This window comes from Acipenser ruthenus, chromosome 35 (genome assembly GCF_902713425.1).
Source record: "Acipenser ruthenus chromosome 35, fAciRut3.2 maternal haplotype, whole genome shotgun sequence".
Classification (NCBI taxonomy): Eukaryota; Metazoa; Chordata; class Actinopteri; order Acipenseriformes; family Acipenseridae; genus Acipenser; species Acipenser ruthenus.
Window position 1 is genome coordinate 2,600,121 of NC_081223.1, and position 24,303 is coordinate 2,624,423.

The 24,303-nt window shown below is 39.4% G+C and overlaps 1 protein-coding gene across 1 annotated transcript in view; it reads right to left on the reverse strand.

Moving 5' to 3' along the window:
• The window catches only part of LOC117965125 (phospholipase A2 inhibitor NAI-like), a 35,915-nt gene extending 13,627 nt beyond the window's left edge, over window positions 1–22,288 (reverse strand). Inside the window, exons 1-3 of the mRNA XM_059007459.1 lie at window positions 22,156–22,288; window positions 6,895–7,008; window positions 4,309–4,455 (exon numbers count right to left, since the gene is read on the reverse strand). Of these exons, the coding sequence (XP_058863442.1) occupies window positions 4,309–4,455; window positions 6,895–7,008; window positions 22,156–22,204 (310 nt within the window). The 5' untranslated portion in view covers window positions 22,205–22,288. The remainder of the gene's footprint in view (window positions 1–4,308; window positions 4,456–6,894; window positions 7,009–22,155) is intronic.
• Between the last annotated feature and the right edge of the window lie 2,015 nt (window positions 22,289–24,303).

Genomic DNA, 24,303 nt, shown 5'->3' on the forward strand with positions numbered 1-24,303 from the left:
TAATCCTGCTGGACCTCTCTGCAGCCTTTGATACTGTGGACCACTATATCCCCCTCTCTACTCTCTCTGACCTAGGAATCTCTGATACTGCTCTCGCTTGGTCCTCTTCCTATCTCTCTAACCGTTCTTTTCAGGTTTCCTGGCATGGCTCCCTCTCCTCACCCTGTCCCCCTCCCAGTAGGTTTGGTGCTTCTCTTCTCCCTCTACACCTATTCTCTGGGCTCAATTATCTCTTCTCTTGGCTTCTCCTATCACCGCTGTGCTGATGATGCCCAGATCTTCCTTTCTTTTCCCTCCTTTGACTCTCACATCTCTAACTGCATCTCTGCAATCTCCAACTGGATGACCTATCACCACCTCAAATTCAACCTCTCTAAATCTAACCTCCCGTACTTTTCATCCTCCCCCTCTCCCTCCCCCATTCTCCCTATCTCTATCACTATTGATTCCATCACTCCCCATCACTATTGATTCCATCACTCTCTCCCTATCCCCCTCTGCCAAAAAAAACAAACTTGGTGTGATCCTTGATAACTCCTTATTATTTTCTCATCACTTTTCTTCCCTTGCTGGTATCTGCCGCTTCTTCCTTTCTAACATCCACAGGATCCTCCCCTTCCTAACTACCTACTCCAATCAGCTGCTAGTCCAGGCCCTTGTGCTCTCCAGACTGGACTATTGCAACTCTATTGTGATGTCTTCATCAGGTCCTGTGAGTAGCGCTGTTAATAAATCCATGGTGGTGCTAAATTAGTGCCATCGGCTGATTTTGATACATGACCCCCTTAGTTTTTGGTCAATTAGTGTACCTTTTTAGCATGACACATATTATGATTTCCTCTAGCACGAGGAATATGTGTGATACTGTGTGTGCGTGCGTGCAAGCTACGTCGCGACAATGGAGAGAGAATCTGGAATCTCTAAACTGCATGGAAACACCGCCCAGGTGTGTTTTTTTCACTTGAGACATAAAAGTTGTGGCAAATAAAGGTTTCCCTTCCAGCAATTCCATGCAAAGCCTTTCATTTCTCCAGGAATGCCCTCTTTTCTCATGCAGATTTAAATGAGCCTTGCAGAGGGCCATATAGAAGAAAGTATGGTTTGCATAGTGGTGCAATCGGCACCCTAATTTCATATTCGATTATCGTATAGGCATTTATCAATGATAATCGATGCACTGGCGTTTTAATTTTCAAAATAATCTATATAAAAAAATAAAAAAATAAAAAAACGCGTTTTGAAACCCTTAAATAAACGGCCGCGTTGTTTGATGTCAATGTGTCGTTTTTATTCAAACAAAACAGGGCGACGTATGGGTTTTTTTTCGCGTCGATTCCAGCATTTCCTGCTTTTTTTTTTTTTTTTTTTTAATTAAAAAAAAAACTCGCCGTTTGCATTTTGCGAAAGAGGAAGAAAGTCGTTTTAGCTTCAGTAGAAAAAATCTCTCTCTCTCTCTCTCTCTCTCTCTCTCTCTCTCTCTCTCTCTCTCTCTCTCTCTCTCTCCACACTAAACAACACCCGTTTTGCAAGAAAAATAAACAAATCTTGTCACGACGTCTTGAAAGAAAGATTAAAAAAAAAAAAAAAAAATGCCCGGATGGTGGCAGCAGTACTACAAACAGAAAGCGGAGGTTACAGTGTAGTATATTTCTATTAAAAGTTGCGCAAGCACCATACATACGTACTCTCAAGGCTACACAGATCACTGGGAGAATTGTGTTGCTATAAATACCGAAGTGAAACCTGACAACAGCGCCGCAATGCCGCCTCTCGCCACAAGAGGGCAGCGATGTGCAGCTCAACGCTGCACTCACAGTAATACTATGTGTATTGTAATTGTTTTCACATTAACTTACAAGATACAAACTATTCTTTACCATGCTTTATTACACTGTGCTTTATTACACTGTGCTTTATTACACTGTACTTTTATAAGGGTTAGTTTACCACAGCTTTTTTTTTTTTTTAATCTGCTTTACCAGACCTCTCTGTGCTTTAAAATGCTTCCCTATGCTTTACCAGACCTCTCTGTGCGTTACAATGCTTCCCTATGCTTTACCACACCTCTCTGTGCTTTACAATGCTTCCCTATGCTTTACCAGACCTCTCTGTGCTTTACAATGCTTCCCTGTGCTTTACCACGCCTCTCTGTGCTTTACAATGCTTCCCTATGCTTTACCAGACCTCTCTGTGCTTTACAATGCTTCCCTATGCTTTACCAGACCTCTCTGTGCTTTACAATGCTTCCCTATGCTTTACCACACCTCTCTGTGCTTTACAATGCTTCCCTATGCTTTACCAGACCTCTCTGTGCTTTACAATGCTTCCCTATGCTTTACCAGACCCCTCTGTGCTTTACAATGCTTCCCTATGCTTTACCAGACCTCTCTGTGCTTTACAATGCTTCCCTATGCTTTACCAGACCCCTCTGTGCTTTACAATGCTTCCCTATGCTTTACCAGACCTCTCTGTGCTTTACAATGCTTCCCTATGCTTTACCAGACCTCTCTGTGCTTTACAATGCTTCCCTGTGCTTTACCAGACCTCTCTGTGCTTTACAATGCTTCCCTATGCTTTACCAGACCTCTCTGTGCTTTACAATGCTTCCCTATGCTTTACCAGACCTCTCTGTGCTTTACAATGCTTCCCTATGCTTTACCACACCTCTCTGTGCTTTACTGTTGTGCATAATAGTTAAACAAAAAGGCACAACTTGCATTCAAATTAGAACACTTATTAAAAAAAGAAATACAAAGGACTGGAGTTTTTAACAACTGGAAAGAATATGCATGCGTCCGCATCAGATATCCCTTTAACCACCGCGGTTATTCTGATACCTGAAACCACCGCGGGCAGTCATTATGACGGTTACATTTTAAACATCATCAGTATTAAAACGAAAGACAAACTATCAGATACAACTCAAAAGTTATTCAAGCACATCATATCAAACATCTGCACAGCGAAACACAATATTTAAATGAACAATTAAACATAAAAAGGTTTATTTTCTAACTTACCACTATAAAGCACTACTTCAGAAAATGAAAAACTATAATCAAATAAACTAGTGTATAAACTAGTGTGTAAACAGGTATATGTACATACAAAACTGTAAAAACGAATGTATTTTGTAATTTGAAACGAAAGTAACATATGTTTTCTCTGCGTGTGTCACTCGGTGCAGCACTGAATCCAGGTTGAGCTGCAGCAGCCTGCTGCTTTGCAGTTTTCCAGTATAAATGTGTGAAATATTCGCAGTTGTCAGTTCTTGACTTTTTACTAAATACATGCATTAAATACCCTGTTGGCGTTTGAAAGGCGGGATCGCAAAAATAAAAATGTAAAAATGTATAATAACTGTATAATGTATAATAACTGTGTATATTTCACACATGCAGAGTAATTAAAACTTTAAAAGTGAAAACCATCAAAATGACTGCCGTGGAGGGAACTTTGACTGCCCTTTACAATACATGTTTTTATTTTGAATATAACCTACAATATTCTATTTTTTTAAATATACAAGCCTGTTGTTATCTCTACTGGACCTGGCAATTCCTCTGTTTTGTACAAGGAATGCACCGGGGAAAATATCAGTAGGAGAGAGTTCACCTTGAAGCTAGCCACAGCACTTCGACAGAAACATTTCACTCAGAAAACTGCAAAGCAGCAGGCTGCAGCAGCTCAGCCTGGATTCAGTGCTGCACAGAGTGACACACGCAAGAGATAACATATGTTACTTTCGGCATTATGCCAAATGCATTGAAAAATAAAATTGGGGTTTACTCACAGAATCAATATAATTAAGAAAATATTTCAAACAAAAGACATACTTACTTGCTGCCGTTTTGGAATCTCTGTCAACTGACATCTTCCCTTATGAATTTTGTTGTGCTGCCACTTAATGAAATACCTTGAGTTCATTAAAACTTTCACAGCCCCGAATGATGATCCTATAGAGCCTAGCCAAGAAATTCTATTTGAATGTTTTTAAACAGTCACCCAATCAAACAGCAAAGAAAGTATATACCTTTCTTTACAGATTTTCACGTTTTGATTCTTAAATTCGTAATAAGAAACATGAAAAACCGCCTTTTTTCTCGTTCTGTTCTGAGAAGAAAATATGTTACATTTAAATGTTTTACATTTTAAAACACAGTGAGGTTTAAAAGACAAATAAATAGACGATATTGTACTATATACAGATACACTAACCTTTTTTAATTATCATTAGTAGCGTGTTCACCCTTTATCAGTGTGCAATTGTCAGTATATACACCCTCCAGCAGTGAAAAGTATACTTACCAGTATAATTCTTGGAGTTGCACAGATCCGTCTCACAGCATTCAATGTTAGCAGATATTTCTAAGAAGTCGATATCCACACTCACAAGTTGATTGCAGTATGGTAGCTTGGGGCCACATTTCTTCATAAAGAGGTGTTGAACAACACCTGTTACACAACAAAGAAACAAGCAATGACTCTCAGCACCAATATGCTCTTAAGAGCTTCATTCCTTAAGGTCACATGACAGTCCCGTAATCATCTGCAGTCTAAGTGAGCAATAAGACCCTTCACATCAAGCATTGCCTGGCATTATGGACCGTTTGGGTAATGGGGTCCGAGACGAAGGCTTCAATGTCACTTCGATGTCACAGGACAATTAATTAACAATTGTATTTATTTTAACTGATTTTTTTTATGTATCCTTCCACATAAACACTCTAAAATGAACGTTCTATAAAATAGTCCATTATAATATTTATAATAATTATTAAACACTACTGAGTAATAATTATGGATAATGAGTATTATAGCTGCAAGGTCTTTCTCGTGGTGGATGGATGATGAGTATTACAGCTGCAAGGTCTTTCTCGTGGTGGATGGATAATGAGTTACAGCTGCAAGGTCTTTTTCGTGGTGGATGTATGATGAGTATTATAGCTGCAAGGTCTTTCTCGTGGTGGATGGATAATGAGTTACAGCTGCAAGGTCTTTCTCGTGGTGGATGGATGATGAGTATTACAGTTGCAAGGTCTTTCTCGTGGTGGATGGATGATGAGTATTATAGCTGCAAGGTCTTTCTCGTGGTGGATGGATAATGAGTTACAGCTGCAAGGTCTTTCTCGTGGTGGATGGATGATGAGTATTACAGCTGCAAGGTCTTTCTCGTGGTGGATGGATAATGAGTTACAGCTGCAAGGTCTTTCTCGTGGTGGATGGATGATGAGTATTATAGCTGCAAGGTCTTTCTCATGGTGGATGGATAATGAGTTACAGCTGCAAGGTCTTTCTCGTGGTGGATGGATGATGAGTATTACAGTTGCAAGGTCTTTCTCGTGGTGGATGGATGATGAGTATTATAGCTGCAAGGTCTTTCTCGTGGTGGATGGATAATGAGTTACAGCTGCAAGGTCTTTCTCGTGGTGGATGGATGATGAGTATTACAGCTGCAAGGTCTTTCTCGTGGTGGATGGATAATGAGTTACAGCTGCAAGGTCTTTCTCGTGGTGGATGGATAATGAGTTACAGCTGCAAGGTCTTTCTCGTGGTGGATGGATGATGAGTATTATAGCTGCAAGGTCTTTCTCGTGGTGGATGGATAATGAGTTACAGCTGCAAGGTCTTTCTCATGGATGGATGGATGATGAGTATTACAGTTGCAAGGTCTTTCTCGTGGTGGATGGATGATGAGTATTATAGCTGCAAGGTCTTTCTCGTGGTGGATGGATAATGAGTTACAGCTGCAAGGTCTTTCTCGTGGTGGATGGATGATGAGTATTACAGTTGCAAGGTCTTTCTCATGGTGGATGGATGATGAGTATTATAGCTGCAAGGTCTTTCTCGTGGTGGATGGATAATGAGTTACAGCTGCAAGGTCTTTCTCGTGGTGGATGGATGATGAGTATTACAGCTGCAAGGTCTTTCTCGTGGTGGATGGATAATGAGTTACAGCTGCAAGGTCTTTCTCGTGGTGGATGGATAATGAGTTACAGCTGCAAGGTCTTTCTCGTGGTGGATGGATGATGAGTATTATAGCTGCAAGGTCTTTCTCGTGGTGGATGGATAATGAGTTACAGCTGCAAGGTCTTTCTCATGGATGGATGGATGATGAGTATTACAGTTGCAAGGTCTTTCTCGTGGTGGATGGATGATGAGTATTATAGCTGCAAGGTCTTTCTCGTGGTGGATGGATAATGAGTTACAGCTGCAAGGTCTTTCTCGTGGTGGATGGATGATAAGTATTATAGCTGCAAGGTCTTTCTCGTGGTGGATGGATAATGAGTTACAGCTGCAAGGTCTTTCTCGTGGTGGATGGATGATGAGTATTATAGCTGCAAGGTCTTTCTCGTGGTGGATGGATGATGAGTATTACAGCTGCAAGGTCTTTCTCATGGATGGATGATGAGTATTACAGCTGCAAGGTCTTTCTCGTGGTGGATGGATGATGAGTATTACAGCTGCAAGGTCTTTCTCATGGATGGATGATGAGTATTACAGCTGCAAGGTCTTTCTCATGGATGGATGATGAGTATTACAGCTGCAAGGTCTTTCTCGTGGTGGATGGATAATGAGTATTACAGCTGCAAGGTCTTTCTCGTGGTGGATGGATGATGAGTATTACAGCTGCAAGGTCTTTCTCATGGATGGATGATGAGTATTACAGCTGCAAGGTCTTTCTCGTGGTGGATGGATGATGAGTATTACAGCTGCAAGGTCTTTCTCGTGGTGGATGGATGATGAGTATTACAGCTGCAAGGTCTTTCTCGTGGTGGATGGATGATGAGTATTACAGCTGCAAGGTCTTTCTCGTGGTGGGCTTGTTCTAGTTTTGTACCACCTGTTTGTTATTTGAATACTACATTTTGGTAAATACCTCTCCAAACTTACCGGGGGTCCCAAATATACCAGATACAGTTAAACACACTTGGGAAGCATTGCATGTGGATGGGACCGGATTGCACGCAACTTGTCCAGTGCATTTATTGCAGGTCAGAGTATATGCTGAAACACACAACATAATATGCATTTAGTATTTCATAGGATCAAAATATTTTAAATGTATATAAACAGACACATTTCAATAAAAGGATCAGTTTTAAAATGATGTGATATACAGTATATCAAATTGGATGTGGTTTGCTGGCTGTAACAGGGCGAGGAGCCCTGTATGTGTTAATTTGTTTATTTATTTATAGTACGGGGTCTCCCCCTCCACCCCTGTGCAGTTTATTGTTTTGCATCTGTTTTATTGTTGTAGTATTATTGTTATTGTATTTGTATATTATGATTTAGTTATTGTACTTAAATGACGACGAAAGCCGTGTGTTTTGGTGCATGATTTATTTATTGTATTTCTATTATTGTTATGTGTAAATATGACGGCGAGAGCCGTACGCCGTGTTACTGTATGTATATGTGACGGCGAGAGCCGCACGCCGTGTTACTGTATGGATATGTGACGGCGAGAGCCGCACGCCGTGTTACTGTATGTATATGTGACGGCGAGAGCCGCACGCCGTGTTACTGTATGTATATGTGACGGCGAGAGCCGCACGCCGTGTTACTGTATGTATATGTGACGGCGAGAGCCGCACGCCGTGTTACTGTATGTATATGTGACGACGAGAGCCGCACGCCGTGTTACTGTATGTATATGTGACGGCGAGAGCCGCACGCCGTGTTACTGTATGTATATGTGACGGCGAGAGCCGCACGCCGTGTTACTGTATGTATGTGACGGCGAGAGCCGTACGCCGTGTTACTGTATGTATATGTGATGGCGAGAGCTGCACGCCATGTTACCGTATGTATATGTGACGGCAAGAGCCGCACGCCGTGTTACTGTATGTATATGTGACGGCGAGAGCCGCACGCCGTGTTACTGTATGTATATGTGACGGCGAGAGCCGCACGCCGTGTTACTGTATGTATATGTGACGGCGAGAGCCGCACGCCGTGTTACTGTATGTATATGTGACGGCGAGAGCCGTACGCCGTGTTACTGTATGTATATGTGAGGGCGAGAGCCGTACGCCGTGTTACTGTATGTATATGTGACGACGAGAGCCGTACGCCGTGTTACTGTATGTATATGTGACGGCGAGAGCCGTACGCCGTGTTACTGTATGTATATGTGACGGCGAGAGCCGTACGCCGTGTTACTGTATGTATATGTGACGGCGAAGCGCTGCTGCTTTTTGTTAATGTTTTTATTTTAAAACGTGTTCTGGTAGAGGCGAGATTAGTGCTCGTCCTGTGCCAGGAATAATTAAAAAACCTCGTGCAGAAGGTGGCCATCTCCCGAATTAATTAAATGATTAATTTGTTGCTAAATCGGGTCACCTGCATATAAACCTGCAGCACTCTCAGTTCCGGGTGGGTGTTAGGAGCGAGAACGAGAGCGGAGAGAGAAAAACAAAACGAAACTAAAACAAAAACTAAAACTAAAAAAAGAATATAGGAACAGTGAAGGCGATAGCCCAGCCTGACCTATTCATTTTGTGTTTGTGTTCGTGATTTGTTTTATTTACACTTTTTCTCTTGTGCTCTGTGAGCAAAGTCTTTTTGTTTAAATATTTATTTTATTTTTGTATTTGAATAAACAGAGCCGCAGCGTCTTTTGCCTGCAGTACTGCCTTGTGTGTTTTGCTTCCTGACTCTGGCCTGACGTCACCACTCAGCCACCCTGCCACACTGACACATTACTTTTTCTAGTAATACTGTTTCAAAGCCAGCATTACTCAAGTGTTCTTTTGCCTGATATTTTGAAATCAACATTTTTATTTGTGTTCATTATTTTTTAATAATGTAGCAAGGTCAGTGATTATATGATGGATCTTTAATAGATTCAGTGGGAAACACATTTAAGAGTTTTTATAAAATGGTAATTATCCATTACACAAGGATAAAGTGAAGGTTCTTGTCATATTTTTGCATATATCTAGATATTCAATTGTGATTAAACTTTGTCAGTCTTTACCAAGTTATTGAAAATACCAGAATCTGGGAATGTACAGTTGTCTCTGAAATATAGTTGCTATATAAATGCTATGTTTGAATTGTCTGAGGATAGTTTGAAAACCAAAGATGAACCTGTGCAACGTTTTCAGAATGTTAATGAGGCCAACACCTGGCAGTAGTGCAAGCTCAGCGTAAAGTATGGTTCCAAAATCACTTCACAGTGCAAGGTCTGACTGCAAAGCATGGTTCCAAAATCACTTCACAGTGCAAGCTCAGCGTAAAGTATGGTTCCAAAATCACTTCACAGGGCAAGGTCTGACTGCAAAGCATGGTTCCAAAATCACTTCACAGGGCAAGGTCTGATTGCAAAGCATGGTTCCAAAATCACTTCACAGTGCAAGGTCTGATTGCAAAGCATGGTTCCAAAATCACTTCACAGGGCAAGGTCTGATTGCAAAGCATGGTTCCAAAATCACTTCACAGTGCAAGGTCTGATTGCAAAGCATGGTTCCAAAATCACTTCACAGGGCAAGGTCTGATTGCAAAGCATGGTTCCAAAATCACTTCACAGGGCAAGGTCTGATTGCAAAGCATGGTTCCAAAATCACTTCACAGTGCAAGGTCTGATTGCAAAGCATGGTTCCAAAATCACTTCACAGGGCAAGGTCTGATTGCAAAGCATGGTTCCAAAATCACTTCACAGGGCAAGGTCTGATTGCAAAGCATGGTTCCAAAATCACTTCACAGGGCAAGGTCTGACTGCAAAGCATGGTTCCAAAATCACTTCACAGTGCAAGGTCTGACTGCAAAGCATGGTTCCAAAATCACTTCACAGTGCAAGGTCTGATTGCAAAGCATGGTTCCAAAATCACTTCACAGGGCAAGGTCTGATTGCAAAGCATGGTTCCAAAATCACTTCACAGTGCAAGGTCTGATTGCAAAGCATGGTTCCAAAATCACTTCACAGGGCAAGGTCTGATTGCAAAGCAGGGTTCCAAAATCACTTCACAGGGCAAGGTCTGATTGCAAAGCATGGTTCCAAAATCACTTCACAGTGCAAGGTCTGATTGCAAAGCATGGTTCCAAAATCACTTCACAGTGCAAGGTCTGATTGCAACCATTTACACCCACAGAATGTGCTGACCTTTGTGTTACACAATTGGGCCTAATATATTCACAAAAATGTTTGCTTAGAGATGCTTTGAAAGATCAGAGATCGCAAGTTCGAATCCTGGCTGTGCGAGGCAGCCAGTCTTTGCTGGGGATTCCGAGGGAGCGCCGCATTGACCCTGACGCTCCCGGGGTGAGGGAGGTGGGAACTAGCAGACGATTTCTCTTCACCGCTCTGCGGCAACCCCTACAAGCCAGACACACAGTGAGCTTGGGGGAGGAGGTTTGCTGGGCTGATCTTTGTCCTCCAGAAGCCGGTAGCCTGCTGACATCCGCTCTCGAGTTCCTGGGTGTAAAAAGACGCCGATTGGTTGGTGGGACCGGAGGATGGCCACTGAGCTTCAAGTCCTCTGAGCTATGTTGGGAATCGCCGTGTAGAGGAGAAGATAATAATAATTGGGCATTCCAAATCGGGGGTAAAATAATTGAAGATTCTAAATAAAAAAAGAGAGATGCTGTGAAAGGGGGTGTGGGTGGTTCACTGAAATGGTGTCACAGACACAGTTGCAGGGACATGCAGTTAGGGTAGACAAGGTAGGCTTGCCTGTAAATAAATAAATAAATATATATATATATATATATATATATATATATATATATATATATTACATTTGTTTATTTTCGTTTTGCTTTTTGTGTAACTCTGTGAAAGAAAGATCGATAATGCTTTTTCGTTTACACGCTCAAGCTCTGTGTCGGATGAACGCAATATTCACAAAAGCTGCCTCTCAAGCTGCTTCTCTCTATCATGTATTAAAATAGATTCTATTTATGTATGCATGTTTACTCTTCTATGCACCCTAAGGGATGAAAAAAGCTGAGGCTGTGACTGCTTTTGAGTCTGTTCATTCTATCTGTGTGAGACGTAATTTTTGGCAGAAATCCAAGCAGACGCAGCCAATCCCTTTGATCAAATAGACAGGAAATAAGCACGGCATCAAACTGCTTTTCATCTGTAGTCTATCTGTCAATCATAGTTGTCCAGCCATTGTACGGTACATGATACAAGTACTAATCATTAATCAACAAACAATGACGTTATATTTTTAAACACTGCAATAAATCCAAGTCAAGGGAAGTCGGATATCAAGACTTTCAAGAACTATTCAACGGCGTCCTTTCAAGAAGAAAATAGTATAATTCAGAAAGGAAGGCCGGTACCAGATCTTAAGGAATTGCACCAGATAAAGATCATCACTTTCAACGCAATACCCGTGTCTGAACCAAAGCGAGACTTTGTAAGAGAAGAAATCAAAGAAATGTTGCAAAAAGGCATCATTGAACCCTCACACCCTCCTTGGGCATCACCCATAGTGGTTGTTTCTAAAAAGGTCGGAACAAAAAGATTCTGTGTAGACTATAGGAAACTTAATGCGGTGTCTGAAAGTGATGCTTCCCCCTTACCAACAATTAATGAAATACTTGAATCCTTGGCAGGAGCATCAATCTTGACATCTCTAGATCTCAAAAGTGGTTACTGGCACGTTAAAATGAAAGCAAAAATGTACAACTTTAATGTCATGCCTTTTAGACTAAAAAATGCTCCTGCAACTTTCCAAAGGTTAATGGAGATTGTATTAGAAGAGCTGTGGGGCAAGATATGTTTTGTACATCTGGATGACATCATAATTTACTCCAAAAGCATCTCTGCACATCTGGAACATCTGCAAGCTGTCATCATCACGCTGAAAGCTGCTGGACTGACTTTGAACCTGAAAAAATGTCAATTTTGCAAGAATGAAATAACATTTTTGGGACACATAGTTTCAACTCACGGTGTTAAAGTGGATCCTGAAAAGACTGTGGCCATTCAGAACTATCCCATTCCAAAGGATTTAAAAGCCCTTCAGCAGTTCTTGGGAATGGCTGGATGGTACCACCGCTTTGTGCCCAACTTTTCTGATATAGCTGAACCACTGAATCACTTCAAGAAAAAGGGAGTGAACTTTTGCTGGACACCGGAATGTAAAACTGCTATGAATATTTTGAAGACACAACTGACTACTGCACCTGTGCTTGGACATCCAGATCCCAAATTGCATTTTACTGTGAGCACTGACACTAGTGGATTTGGAGTGGGTGCAGTATTAACACAGAAAACTCAAGCTGGTGGTCAAGAAGTGCTGGCTTATGCCAGTCGGACTCTGACTGCCTCTGAGCATAACTACTCTGCCACAAAACGAGAATGTCTTGCTGTTCTATGGGCCCTAGAGAAGTGGCAATATTATTTAGAAGGTAACCCCTTTACTGTAGTCACTGACCACTCTTCTTTGCTTTGGGTATTCTACACTAGCAAACGAAATTCTCGACTAATTCATTGGGTTATGCGGTTGCAGGAGTTAAACTTTCCAGGAGAGTATCGTAAAGGAAAGTTAAATATTGCACTCGATGCTTTGTCTCGAGCACCAATGGATCTCAAGGAGAACATATTGCTTGGAGTCCAGACCCAGAAGTTTTAGAAGATTATGAAGCCTTTACTTTCACTGATGCAGATATCTGGAGAGCTCAAGAGGAGGAACCTGTGCCAGATCATCTATAAAGGAATCATGATGGAAGACGAAGAGGGGACTGGTGATCAATCATCCAGCTTTGTGATCTTGAAGACAAATTTTACCAAAAGGTTAAAATAACTGAACAAGGCTACAAGTATCAAGTTTTTTTTACCACAAAAACAATTCTAAACCTTAAATGCATTTTTGAGGTGGCTTACTGGCCCAACTTATGGAAAGAAGTATCCCTGTATGTACAGCAATGTTCAGTTTGTCAGTCATTCAAACCCGAAACAAGAAAACCAGCAGGAAAGCTCCAGTCTAACCAGGTACTTAGACACTGGGAAATGATTGGTGTTGATCTCATGGGGCCCTTACCCAAGAGCTCAATGGGTAATACCCAAATACTAGTTGTAGTTGACTACTACACAAAATGGGTAGAAATATTCTCCCTGCATGTAGCTAAAGCTGAAATTTAGCTACATGCTTGTATCCTAACTAAATAAATCTTTACAAGATGGGGCACTCCAGGCTTTATTTTATCAGACAGAGGGCCTCAATTTGTTTCTGAACTTTTGCAGCAAGTATGTCAACAATGGCAAGTAGTTCAATAACTTACTACAGCTTACCACCCATCTTAGCAGTGACGTTGCTATACTCCGGGCTACGAACCTTAAAAGGGGTGTGTTGTTTTGTTTAAAAGAGGGAATGGTGGCAGTGAAGCGAGGAGGCAGCGTTTCTGGCTATATGTGCAGGATTTTTTTTTATTATAAATACAAGCACACGTTGTCAGAGAATGGCAGCATGTTGCGTTTAACTATATTGGAGTTTAACTGAGCAGGCTCTTAAAAGTGATGACTACTGGCTTTCTAATAGCTGAAGCAATATATACGTAAACAGAAGTGTCTATACCTGGCTGTTTGTTGAAACAGTTGAAGCGAACCTCGGCAGCAGTACATTCATTACGTGCTGACGTGGTTGCTGGAATGAGTCTGGAGAACCTTTCAGAACCGGAGTTACTTGCCTGGCTGTTTGTGATGCTGTCGACTGGACTTCCTGATACGGAGCAGCTTGCTGTGCTGTAGACGCTGAATATTCAGTGGACAGGTCAGACTGAATTTATTCCTTTGTTTCTGATTGAGGTTGAAGAGAGGAACAGAATCTGCTTGTGCAGGCGGGACTCTGCGTTACTATTATTTTTTGAATATAACAGAAACCAGTTGCTAATATTCGGGATTGTGTGGAATTTAGTTATTCTCAGCCTTAACAATTCCAGTAACTATCGTCTTGACTCTTTGATGGATCTGTTTGAATTCAGTGGTAAAGAAAACTACCGCCGTCACCCTATTACCTTTGCTAATAGTACTGTAGCTTCTTTCTGGCTGGTTTTGGTTCCTTTTTGTTTTTTTTAGTTTATTTCCTACCTCGTATTTCCTTTCACAAGCTGAGGTACACGAGTTAGGTTTGTTATTTTTCTTTATTCATGTCCAAGATTTTTGTCCAGAAAGACTTCAACAAATTATGTAAGTAAAATCAAACATTTTATTAACATTTACTGCTGTTTAATGTATATTCACTAAATAGCTTTCACTAAATAGCTGATTTTGAAATGTAAATGCTGCAACCCAGACAACTTTTTTTCTGTGTCTCTCTGAATTGTGTTGATGATAAAACTGTTTTGTATACAATGAAGTTGGACGTTGAACTTAGCAATTTAATATAGTAGTACATAAGAACATAAGACAGGTTACAAACGCGAGGAGGCCATTCAGCCCATCTTCCTCGCTTGGTTGTTAGTAGCTTATTGATCCCAGAATCTCATCAAGCAGCTTCTTGAAGGATCCCAGAGTGTCAGCTTCAACAACATCAAATATTTGAGTTGGTTCCAGACCCTCACAATTCTCTGTGTAAAAAGTGCCTCCTATTTTCTGTTTTAAATTCCAATCTTTTCACTATATATCCAAGCATTCTGTTGGCCTTTTTAATCGCTTCTCCACATTGTCTAGATGAAGATATTGTTGTGTCGACATAAACTCCAAGTTCTTTTTCATAGGTCCCTTTTTCGAGTTCAGTGTCCCATCTGATATCTATACTGTACATTTTTATTGCTTATGTGCAGCACCTTACATCTTTCTTTATTAAATGTCATTGGTCATGTGTTTGCCCAGTTTTGAATGAATTCTAGATCATTTTGAATGACCTTTGCTGCTGCAACAGTGTTTGCCACTTCTCCTATTTTTGTGTTGTTTGTAAATAACAAGTTTGCTTACTATACCAGAATCTAGGTCATTAATATAAATTAGGAAGAGGAGCAGGCCTAATACTGATCCCTGTGGTACACCACTGGTTACCTCGCTCCATTTTGAGGTTTCTCCTCTAATCAGTACTTTCTGTTTTCTACATGTTAACCACTCCCTAATCCATGTGCATGCATTTCCTTGAATTCCTACTGCTTCTAATTTGAGAATTAGTCTTTTATGTATAATTTTATCAAAAGCTTTCTGTAAGTGTTAAGTAAATCATGTCATATGCTTTACAATGATCCATTTTTAATGTTGCATCCTCAAAGTCTAGCAGGTTTGTTAGACTCGATCTGCCTTTCTTAAATCCATGTTGACTATCTCCTAGAATACTGTTACCATATAGATCATCTTAAAACTGGATGGGGACACACTTACTTTTGGGGCAAGTTGTCTGTATCCTCCTTAGTAAATACTTGGGAAAAATAAGCATTTAATATTTTTCTATTTTATGTTTCTGTCTACGATTTCTCCATTTTTATCTTTTAGACACTTTACTTTTCCTTTAACGTCCTTTTTGTAATATTGGAAAAACTTTTTTGTATTGATTCTAGCCCCCTTAACAATGCTTTTTTCGTATCTCTCGCAATGGAACATGTTTTGACATTTAGGCCGCTTGTGGTTAGCGTGAAAGCATAACAGTCTTTATATGATATGATGCAGTTTTGTGTAGCTACCAAGTTTTAGCTTGGCTTTTATTCTATTATATTCTATGTTGTGCTTGTATTACCAACTGAACCATAGAATATTGGCTTATATTGTATGTATTTTAAATAATATAATGTGTTTCCAATAATGTGGCGTGACAGTAATGCCTACCCAGACATTTCATCTACCGCACATCACAGCACAGATGCTGCCGCTGACATGCCAACAACAGCGAGCAGGATTAATTTCTGTAGTGCTGCACTTCTGTGCGGTTGCGTGTTGCTACCAACAATGGTACATTTTTAGACAGTCTTCTTTACACACGCAGGTGTCAAAATATAGTGACACACATTTCAAACCAGGAGAAAAGAAAAAGGAAAAACACTAAGAACAGAACTGCAAAGTAAAGGTGCTGTGAAAACAAGCCTCTCGTTACCCCTGCTGTCCTAGGAGGTCCAGAGACACTGTGCACTGTATTACACTCGTTATACTGTGATGGGGCTTGTTCACTTCCCCTTAACTCTTAGTTAAACAAAATACTGGCCCGGACAGTACCGGTTTGCCAGGGTATTAAATATGCTTCCTCCACTCAAAGCAGTCCTTGCTTCTCTTTTATGCCGGCTTCCTCCTGAAAGCAGCACGTCAGGAACAGCAGCAATGGTTTGGTTTTTGCTATACAAGCAGAGTGCCAGAATGCTGGCTCTCCTGTCAAAGCTTCCACTGTCATTTCTTCTGAATGAGCAAGGAACTGAGGGTATAATACTGGTCAGCCAGTATTTTAACTGGTCAGCCATCCCGTAAGACCCACCTTCCAGCCAATCAGATATCGCCAGCCAACACACCCCAGTCCGGTCTCTCCCTGTAATCACTATGACTGGCAGGAGGTATCCAACAGGGCGTCTGACCCAATCCTGCAGGGGTACGCATGTGTCGGAGTCAAACACAAACCTTCCCTGTCACAGATGCCTATCAAACATAACATTTAGCAACTACGCTTGTAGTACTTACCAAAGTAACACAACAAATTATGCAAAGCTTTTCTTTATTATTTATTGTTGAACAAACTGTTTGATAAAACACTTGTGGACAATGGACTAGAACTGGATTATCTTAATTTTCAAATTTCAAACAATATGTTAAATTATTTTTTTATAAACAGTCAGATTCCAAAATCTGGTCAGGTAAAGTGTGATTTGGGAATTGGGTTGAGTGAAGGAATATGATTTCTTGTAATAATTTGAGGACCTGGGTTAGCCAAGCAAATCAAATGACCAGACCTGAGATTACTTGAGTTGTACAATTCTATATCTATATAGGAATCAGGGCTTGGAAATTCTGGCTTGTGATTGGTTCAGAGGAGGGCATATAGAATGTACTACTGCCCTAACATCCCTACACCATCGGGCAATAGTAAAATTCTGACATGCAATTGGTTCACATCACTCATTCCTGCCCCTTTTCAAAGGAACGCACCGTCCAGTCAAAGACCTGCTGAACAGCGATTCTGTAACTTAACAGAAAATGAATGACAAAACATACTACAGAAGAAAGATGCTCCATACAGTAAAACGACGATTAAAACATCACTGTCAGTGTTTTCTGACTTTCTGAAATTCAAACAAATTTAACTCAATGATTTAAACAACAAAATGGTTTAATAGATCAATTTAAAAAAATATTCAGCGAAAAAAGGCACTTTACAGAGCGTTTAAAAGGGACTAAAAACAAAGTACACAGAAAGAGTACTTGGAACTGCAAACGCAAGTCAAAAAGGAAGTTAGAAAGGCCAAGAGAGAGATAGAAATGAACATTGATAAGGGGGCTAAAACCAATTCCAAAATGTTCTTCCAATATTATAACAGCAAGAGAACATTCAAAGAGGAGGTTAAATGTGTAAGAGACACAAATGGCAAAATCATAGATGAAGAAAAAAAAATAGCAAATATATTAAATGATTACTTTTCACAGGTATTTTTACAAAGGAGGATACAGACAACATGCCCCACATGTCGACCTGTTCCTATCCAGTTTTAAATAACTTTAGCATAACAGAGGCAGAAGTGTTAGAGACTAGGAGCTCTTAAAATAAACAAATCCCCAATTGGAAAATTGCGAACGTAATACCGATCCACAAAAATGGAGACAAAACCGAACCAGGTAACTACAGACCAATAAGCCTGACTTCTATTATATGTAAATTTGTATTATATGGAAATTATAATAAGATACAAAATGCAAAAATACCTATATGGTAACGGTATCCTGGGAGACAGTCAGCATAGTTTTAGGAAAGGGAGATTGTGTCTAACTAACCTGCTTGATTTTTTTGAGGATGCAACATCGACAATGCGTAATTGCAAAGCATACAACATGGTTTATTTAGATTTCCAGAAAGCTTTTGACAAAGTCCTGCATAAAAGATTAATTCTCAAACTGAATGCAGTAGGGATTCAAGGAAATGCATGCACATGGATTAGGGAGTGGTTAACATGTAGGAAACAGAAAGTACTGATTAGAGGAGAAACCTCAAAATGGAACGAGGTAACCAGTGGTGTACCACAGGGATCAGTATTAGGTCCTCTGCTATTCCTAATCTACATTAATGATTTAGATTCTGGTATAGTAAGCAAACTCGTTAAATTTGCAGATGACACAAAAATAGCAGTCGTAAACACTTGCAGCAAAAAAGGTCATTCAAAATGATGCAACAAGATTCTCGGATATATTGTGAAAAGTGTTGAATTTAAATCAAGGGAAGTAATGTTAAAACTTTACAATGCATTAGTAAGAGCTCAACTAGAATATTGTGTTCAGTTCTGGTCACCTCGCTACAAAAAGGATATATGCAGACAGGCTTAAAGAATTGAATCTATTCAGTCTTGAACAAAGAAGACTATGCGGCGATCTGATTCAAACATTCAAAATCCTAAAAGGTATAGACAATGTCGACCCAGGGACTTTCTTGACCTGAAAAAAGACCTGAAAAAAGAAACAAGGACCAGGGGTAACAAATAGAGATTAGATAAAGGGGCATTCAGAACAGAAAATAGGAGGCACTTTTTTACACAGAGAATTGTGAGGGTCTGGAACCAACTCCCCAGTAATGTTGTTGAAGCTGACACCCTGGGATCCTTCAAGAAGCTGCTTGATGAGATTCTGGGATCAATAAGCTACTAACAACCAAACGAGCAAGATGGGCTGAATGGCCTCCTCTCGTTTGTAAACTTTCTTATGTTCTTATGTAAGCAGACGGAGAGCTGTACGCCAAAAATACTTCAAAAATTGTAATTCTTCATTGATTCATATATTAAACATGTGCTGCAGACTCAGCTCATAGTGGACAATGAAATGCCCTTCGGGAATATTATTGTTAGCTGCGGCTTCAGGCATTATAGCCCCCTGTCACGAACAATAGTCTTCCCTCGGGGCAATCATTTTCCACTATGACCCTCCTCTCCACTCTGTATTTACTATACATATATAATTGTGGCTACGGCACTTGTGCATTACGGCTCAATACCAACTCGAGATATATTATTGTGTGGTAATTAGGGCTGTCAATTAATCACAGTTAACTCTGCAATTAACGCGTTCATGTTTTTGGAGATTTTTTTTTTTAACGCATGTAAATCGCAATCCTCTGTTTTTACCTTTTTAGGATACTGTACTTCCTTCCCCATGGGCATGGCACCATTTTAATTGAAATGGAGATGAATTAATTCATTGAATAATGCAGTTATAATTTGAATAGAAAGTTAGTCCCAAAACTGCGCTATGGAGCAAAGCACTAAAAGTGAATGACAAATGTATTTAAAAAGAAAAGCTTTCTGATGGTTCATTGGATAGAAAGACGCTTACTTGTATCTACTGTCAAAACGACTTCCAGTATCACAGAAGTGCATCTAGTCTGCTGTACCACTTGTGTGCTGAACATGCCTTCACTTCTCAAATACACTTTCTAGCAGCTCTTCTGCTGCAGACAACAACAAATGAAACCCATCGGTTTCGTCAGAGTACTCATTAGAAATGCTGGATCGCTGCAAGCCCATGAATCAAGCTAAGTACTACAATAGCCAAGAATAAGACTGAAGTTCTTTTTGGAGTGGTAGCGGGCTGTTTGTTGTTTTGCGTGCAGTATATGTAAAGCCGCCTGCTTTTCCTTCATTTGCACTTTTGGACACGATGACTAAAACGTTTTTGATGTGCTCCTCAGAATGAACAGTTCATTCCCTACAGAAGTGCTTAGCTACCTACTTTTAATCTTATTTCAATAACCACATTTATTCCAGTCCACATTAACAAATACATATATCCTATTTATTGTGTTTTGTGATCTCTGTATGCTACTGATTTAAGTTTGAACCGCACGTGTTTTATTGTGTTGCTTGTATTTGTAATTTGTCTGTTACTGATGTCCAGGACCTCCTGTGATGAGGCTTCGTTATCAGTGGGAGGATTTCCTGCTTAAATTAATAAATAAATACATTTTTTTCTTTACAATTAAGAAGAAGAATAATAATAATAATAATAATAATAATAATAATAATAATAATAATAATAATAATAATAATAGCTTCTGTAATAAAACAAACTTGACCCTTTAAGGACCGGGATCATGTAAACACGGTCATACTGAAGTGGTGCTTCTAGAACGAAGACCTACAGGGCCACCATACTTTGCAATACAGACTGGGAAAGCAGCAGTGCCTACAAAGGTACCACGAAATGTTCCTGTCAGGACAGCTGATGAAGTCCGCACCTCCATCACTTTTTTCTTAAAGTAACAAAAACTCTTATTCGCTGCCAAACATGAACTACTTTAGATGTGTAATGGCTGCAGTATAGGAGACTGACCTTAGGTTTAGGGTTTTGGTGTTGGGAGAGGATTATTCATTGTTTTATTAAGAATAATATGATAACCAATCAGAGTGTAGTGTCCTGACAGGAACATTTGGTGGTACCTTTGTAAGGACAGTGGGAAAGCACATCCTTGGATAGGGGAGGGATAGAATTTCATTTCCTGTTATTTTTTTTTTCGTGTGACATTGCAGAGAGGGGCATTTCATTTTCAAAGGGTGAAGAAAGTTTTCAGTGTTTGACTTGTAATCATATTAGAACATGGATTCCGTCTCGTGTTTTATTAGACATGTTTTTACAACGTTGATAAATATCAAGAAACGAGAGGATATAAGCAGAATTTTTCAAAAACAACAATTATAATTTCATTTTTTCTCATTATTACTGATAATAATGGAATGAATAACTATTATTGTTATTTATAAATATTTATTTTGAGAAAATAATCGAGAGTAGTGTCTATTGTTGCTAATAAAGAGCCTGAGAATCAGCGTTTATAATGGCATTGCAATTGTGCTATGTTTGCTTCTACTAGGTTGTGTTTGAAGTTTAAACTGCACTGTTTATTCTGCTGTTCTTGCTGTTTGTATGCTTTGATAATAGAATATTCTGTATATGTTTACTGTTTATATACAGAAATTGATCGGCACACAATAATAGCAACGTTTCCACGCTACAGAATTTCATTTCAAGATGGCAAGACGTGAATTAACATAAATGAACAATTGTTGGCAGAAATACTGGCATCTGATTTTGGTAAATTTGAATTTTCTGACAGTGAATAATTCAGTTTATATTATATAAGCGTTCTCAGTATTATTTATTTTTAATTTAATAAAGTAAATATTCAGTTCTAAACCATGTGTTTGTTTTTTAACAAAAGACTCAATTCATAAAATCACTCAAGTAAAATAAAAACTTGCATTTTGCCCATATTTCAAAATGTTTCAACAAAATCTTCAGGGAGTGTTGAAGGGTCCTTTGGGTAACAGAGTAACATGTTTTTGTACCTTTATCTCCAAATCTACTGAATAATGTGTTTTTTTTTAAAATATGTTTTTGAAAAATATCTGATAAATGTTTTTACTTATTGGTGTGGAAAAATCAGTGAAGGCATTTTTATTTAAAATAGTTTCTTATAACATTCTCTAGTGTCCTGAACCAAAAAAAATAAAATGTCCACGTATCTGCTGCTGAATAAAGATAGAAAGGCAAAGTCTGCCAAAAATGAGTACAACAAAAAAATGTTTTTTTAATCACAAGGTTTGCAAAATATGACTGATTTTCAGTTTAACTATGTTACAAAAACTACACAAACCCACAAAACTAGGTGAATTGTGGCTAAGGTTTTACACTACAGCAATCTTAAGACATGTTCTACCTAGGCATTGAGACACAGGCAGGGAGTGTGTCTCCCCAGTTACCCACATGTGTAATAGTTGGTCTGCATCCACTAGTATGGAGTGTACAAATAATTGATTGTATTGACTTAAGTTAATATTGCTGTAGTGCAAAAAGTCAGCCCCAACTTCCCTAGTGTATTGCAAACTTAACATTAACTTAGTTTTTTTCAATATCTATCTATATCTATCGAATGTATGTAACCATTAAAAATACGTGTGTACATGTACAGTACAGTGTATGTTTGTTTTGCATGAATATAGTCATAGACGCAAGTTATAATTTACTACAAAAAGGGATGTATATTAAATAGAAAAACATACCCATTCCAAGGAGAATGCCAAAGATGATGGTTGCAAAGAAAGTTTTCATGATGTTTGTCAGCTTTTACTAGGGTTACAGAAAGAGGTCTACTGTCCTGGCTTCAGTCTGTCAGAGGTGAGAATCTTTCATAAGGAGGGCTTTTAATAATCAATAAGGTTCTGTTTTAATACCACAGGCGTGTCCTTCCCAAAACAGAAATATCTTGCCAATTTTGACTTCTGTTTTCCAGGTTCACATACTCTGGTCTAACAAACAATTAGAATCTACAAAAGAAAAGGAATAAAAGGTCACCAGTTAGCTGTTCTGGAACCCATCAAACTTAAAAAAAAAAACATTTCTAGAAAGATTTTAGGAATATCCATTCAGCTTTTTTTAAGCATTTTATCCTCGTCTTTCCTCCTTGCTAATTAAATTACATCAAATTTACGAACAAAAGGAGGCCATTTTGTCCATCGATGTTCATCCAGTTCTTAGATCAAAAAGGCTGAATGGATATTCCTAAAATCTTTCTAGAAATGTTTTTTAAGCACTGATTATAGATAGATAGATAGAGAGAGAGAGAAAGAAAGAGAGAGAGATTATATATATATATATATATATATATATATATATATATATATATATATATATATATATTATATATATAAACACGGCTTGGAAAAATAACAGCCTCTGATTGATTAAACAGGATTGCAGATGTCATTAATTATTATTATTATTATTTATTTCTTAGCAGACGCCCTTATCCAGGGCGACTTACAATTGTTACAAGATACCACATTATTTTTACATACAAAATTAATGATGTCATGTATGATGTCATAACTGATGCAAATGCATAGGCATAATAGGGGCGAGTTAATGTAACCTGAGGTTACTCTCTTTGCTCTGGGCAAGGGTTTCTATATGTGGATCTGAAAAGAAATGTAGCGACAAGCGTTGGCACTTAACCAAAAGGTTACTATGTAACTCAAAATGCTGTAACAATACGCCCCATTGTAACAAATGAAAGGTTAATGAACACAAACAACAGTTGTGTGCCTAGTCTGGGTAGTATAGTTCTCAATAACAGTAGTGTGCCTAGTCTGGGTAGTATAGTTCTCAATAACAGTTTATCAATGAAATTACTGAATCTTTCGTAAATTAAATGCTGAAGCTAATATCTGCAGTTGATTTTGTAAAATATGAATTGTTTTTTGTGGCCGAGATCTGATTAAATAAATAATATTGTTTGAATGTTTAAAGATTTTTTTTCTGGGGCTCCCAAGTGGCGCAACCAGTAAAAAGCACGTTGCGAGTTCGAGTCCAGGCTATTCCTTTGCCGACCGTGGATGGGAGCTCCCAGGGGGCAGCGCACAATTGGCCGAGCGTCGCCCAAGGGGAGGGAGGGTTAGGTCGGCCAGGGTATCCTCGGCTCACCGCACACCAGCGACCCCTGTAGTCTGGCCGGGCGCCTGCGGGCTTGCTTGTAAGCTGCCCGAGAGCTGCGTTGTCCTCCGACGCTGTAGCTCTTGGGTGGCTGCATGGTGAGTCCGCAGTGTGAAAAAAGCGGTCGGCTGACAGCACACGCTTTGGAGGACAGTGTGTGTTCGTCTTCGCCCTCCCGAGTCAGCGCAGGGGTGGTAGCGGTGAGCTGAGCATAATAAAATAATTGGCCATTCCAAATTGGGAGAAAATAATAAAAAATAATTGGCAACGACTAAATTTAAAAAAATAAGTTTTTTTTTTCTACAGCACACAAACTAAAATGTTTCTTAAATTGATTATGGATGTTTGCAGAAGTTGGGCAGCAGGCATGTGTGGAGTATCTGAAACAAAAACACATTAGAAATTTGATAATTTGGCATATTTTCACAAGTGCCCAGCCATTTAAAGTAGAGATATCAAAAACACAAACCAAGTTTCAAGAAACCACTGGGGCAGCCTTGCCCAACGCAAAGCAAATAGGCACCACTGTAAAACCGATGGGGGCCAAGGCTGCACCAACTGTTTCTACTAACTTGTATAAAAAACACAAGCTAAGTTAGAAGAAACAACTGGGGCAACTTTGGCCAGCACCAATGAAATAGGCACAACTGTCAAAGCAGTGGAGGCCAAGGCTGCCCCAATTGTTTCTGCTAACTTGGTGTGACAGAGATCGAATGATT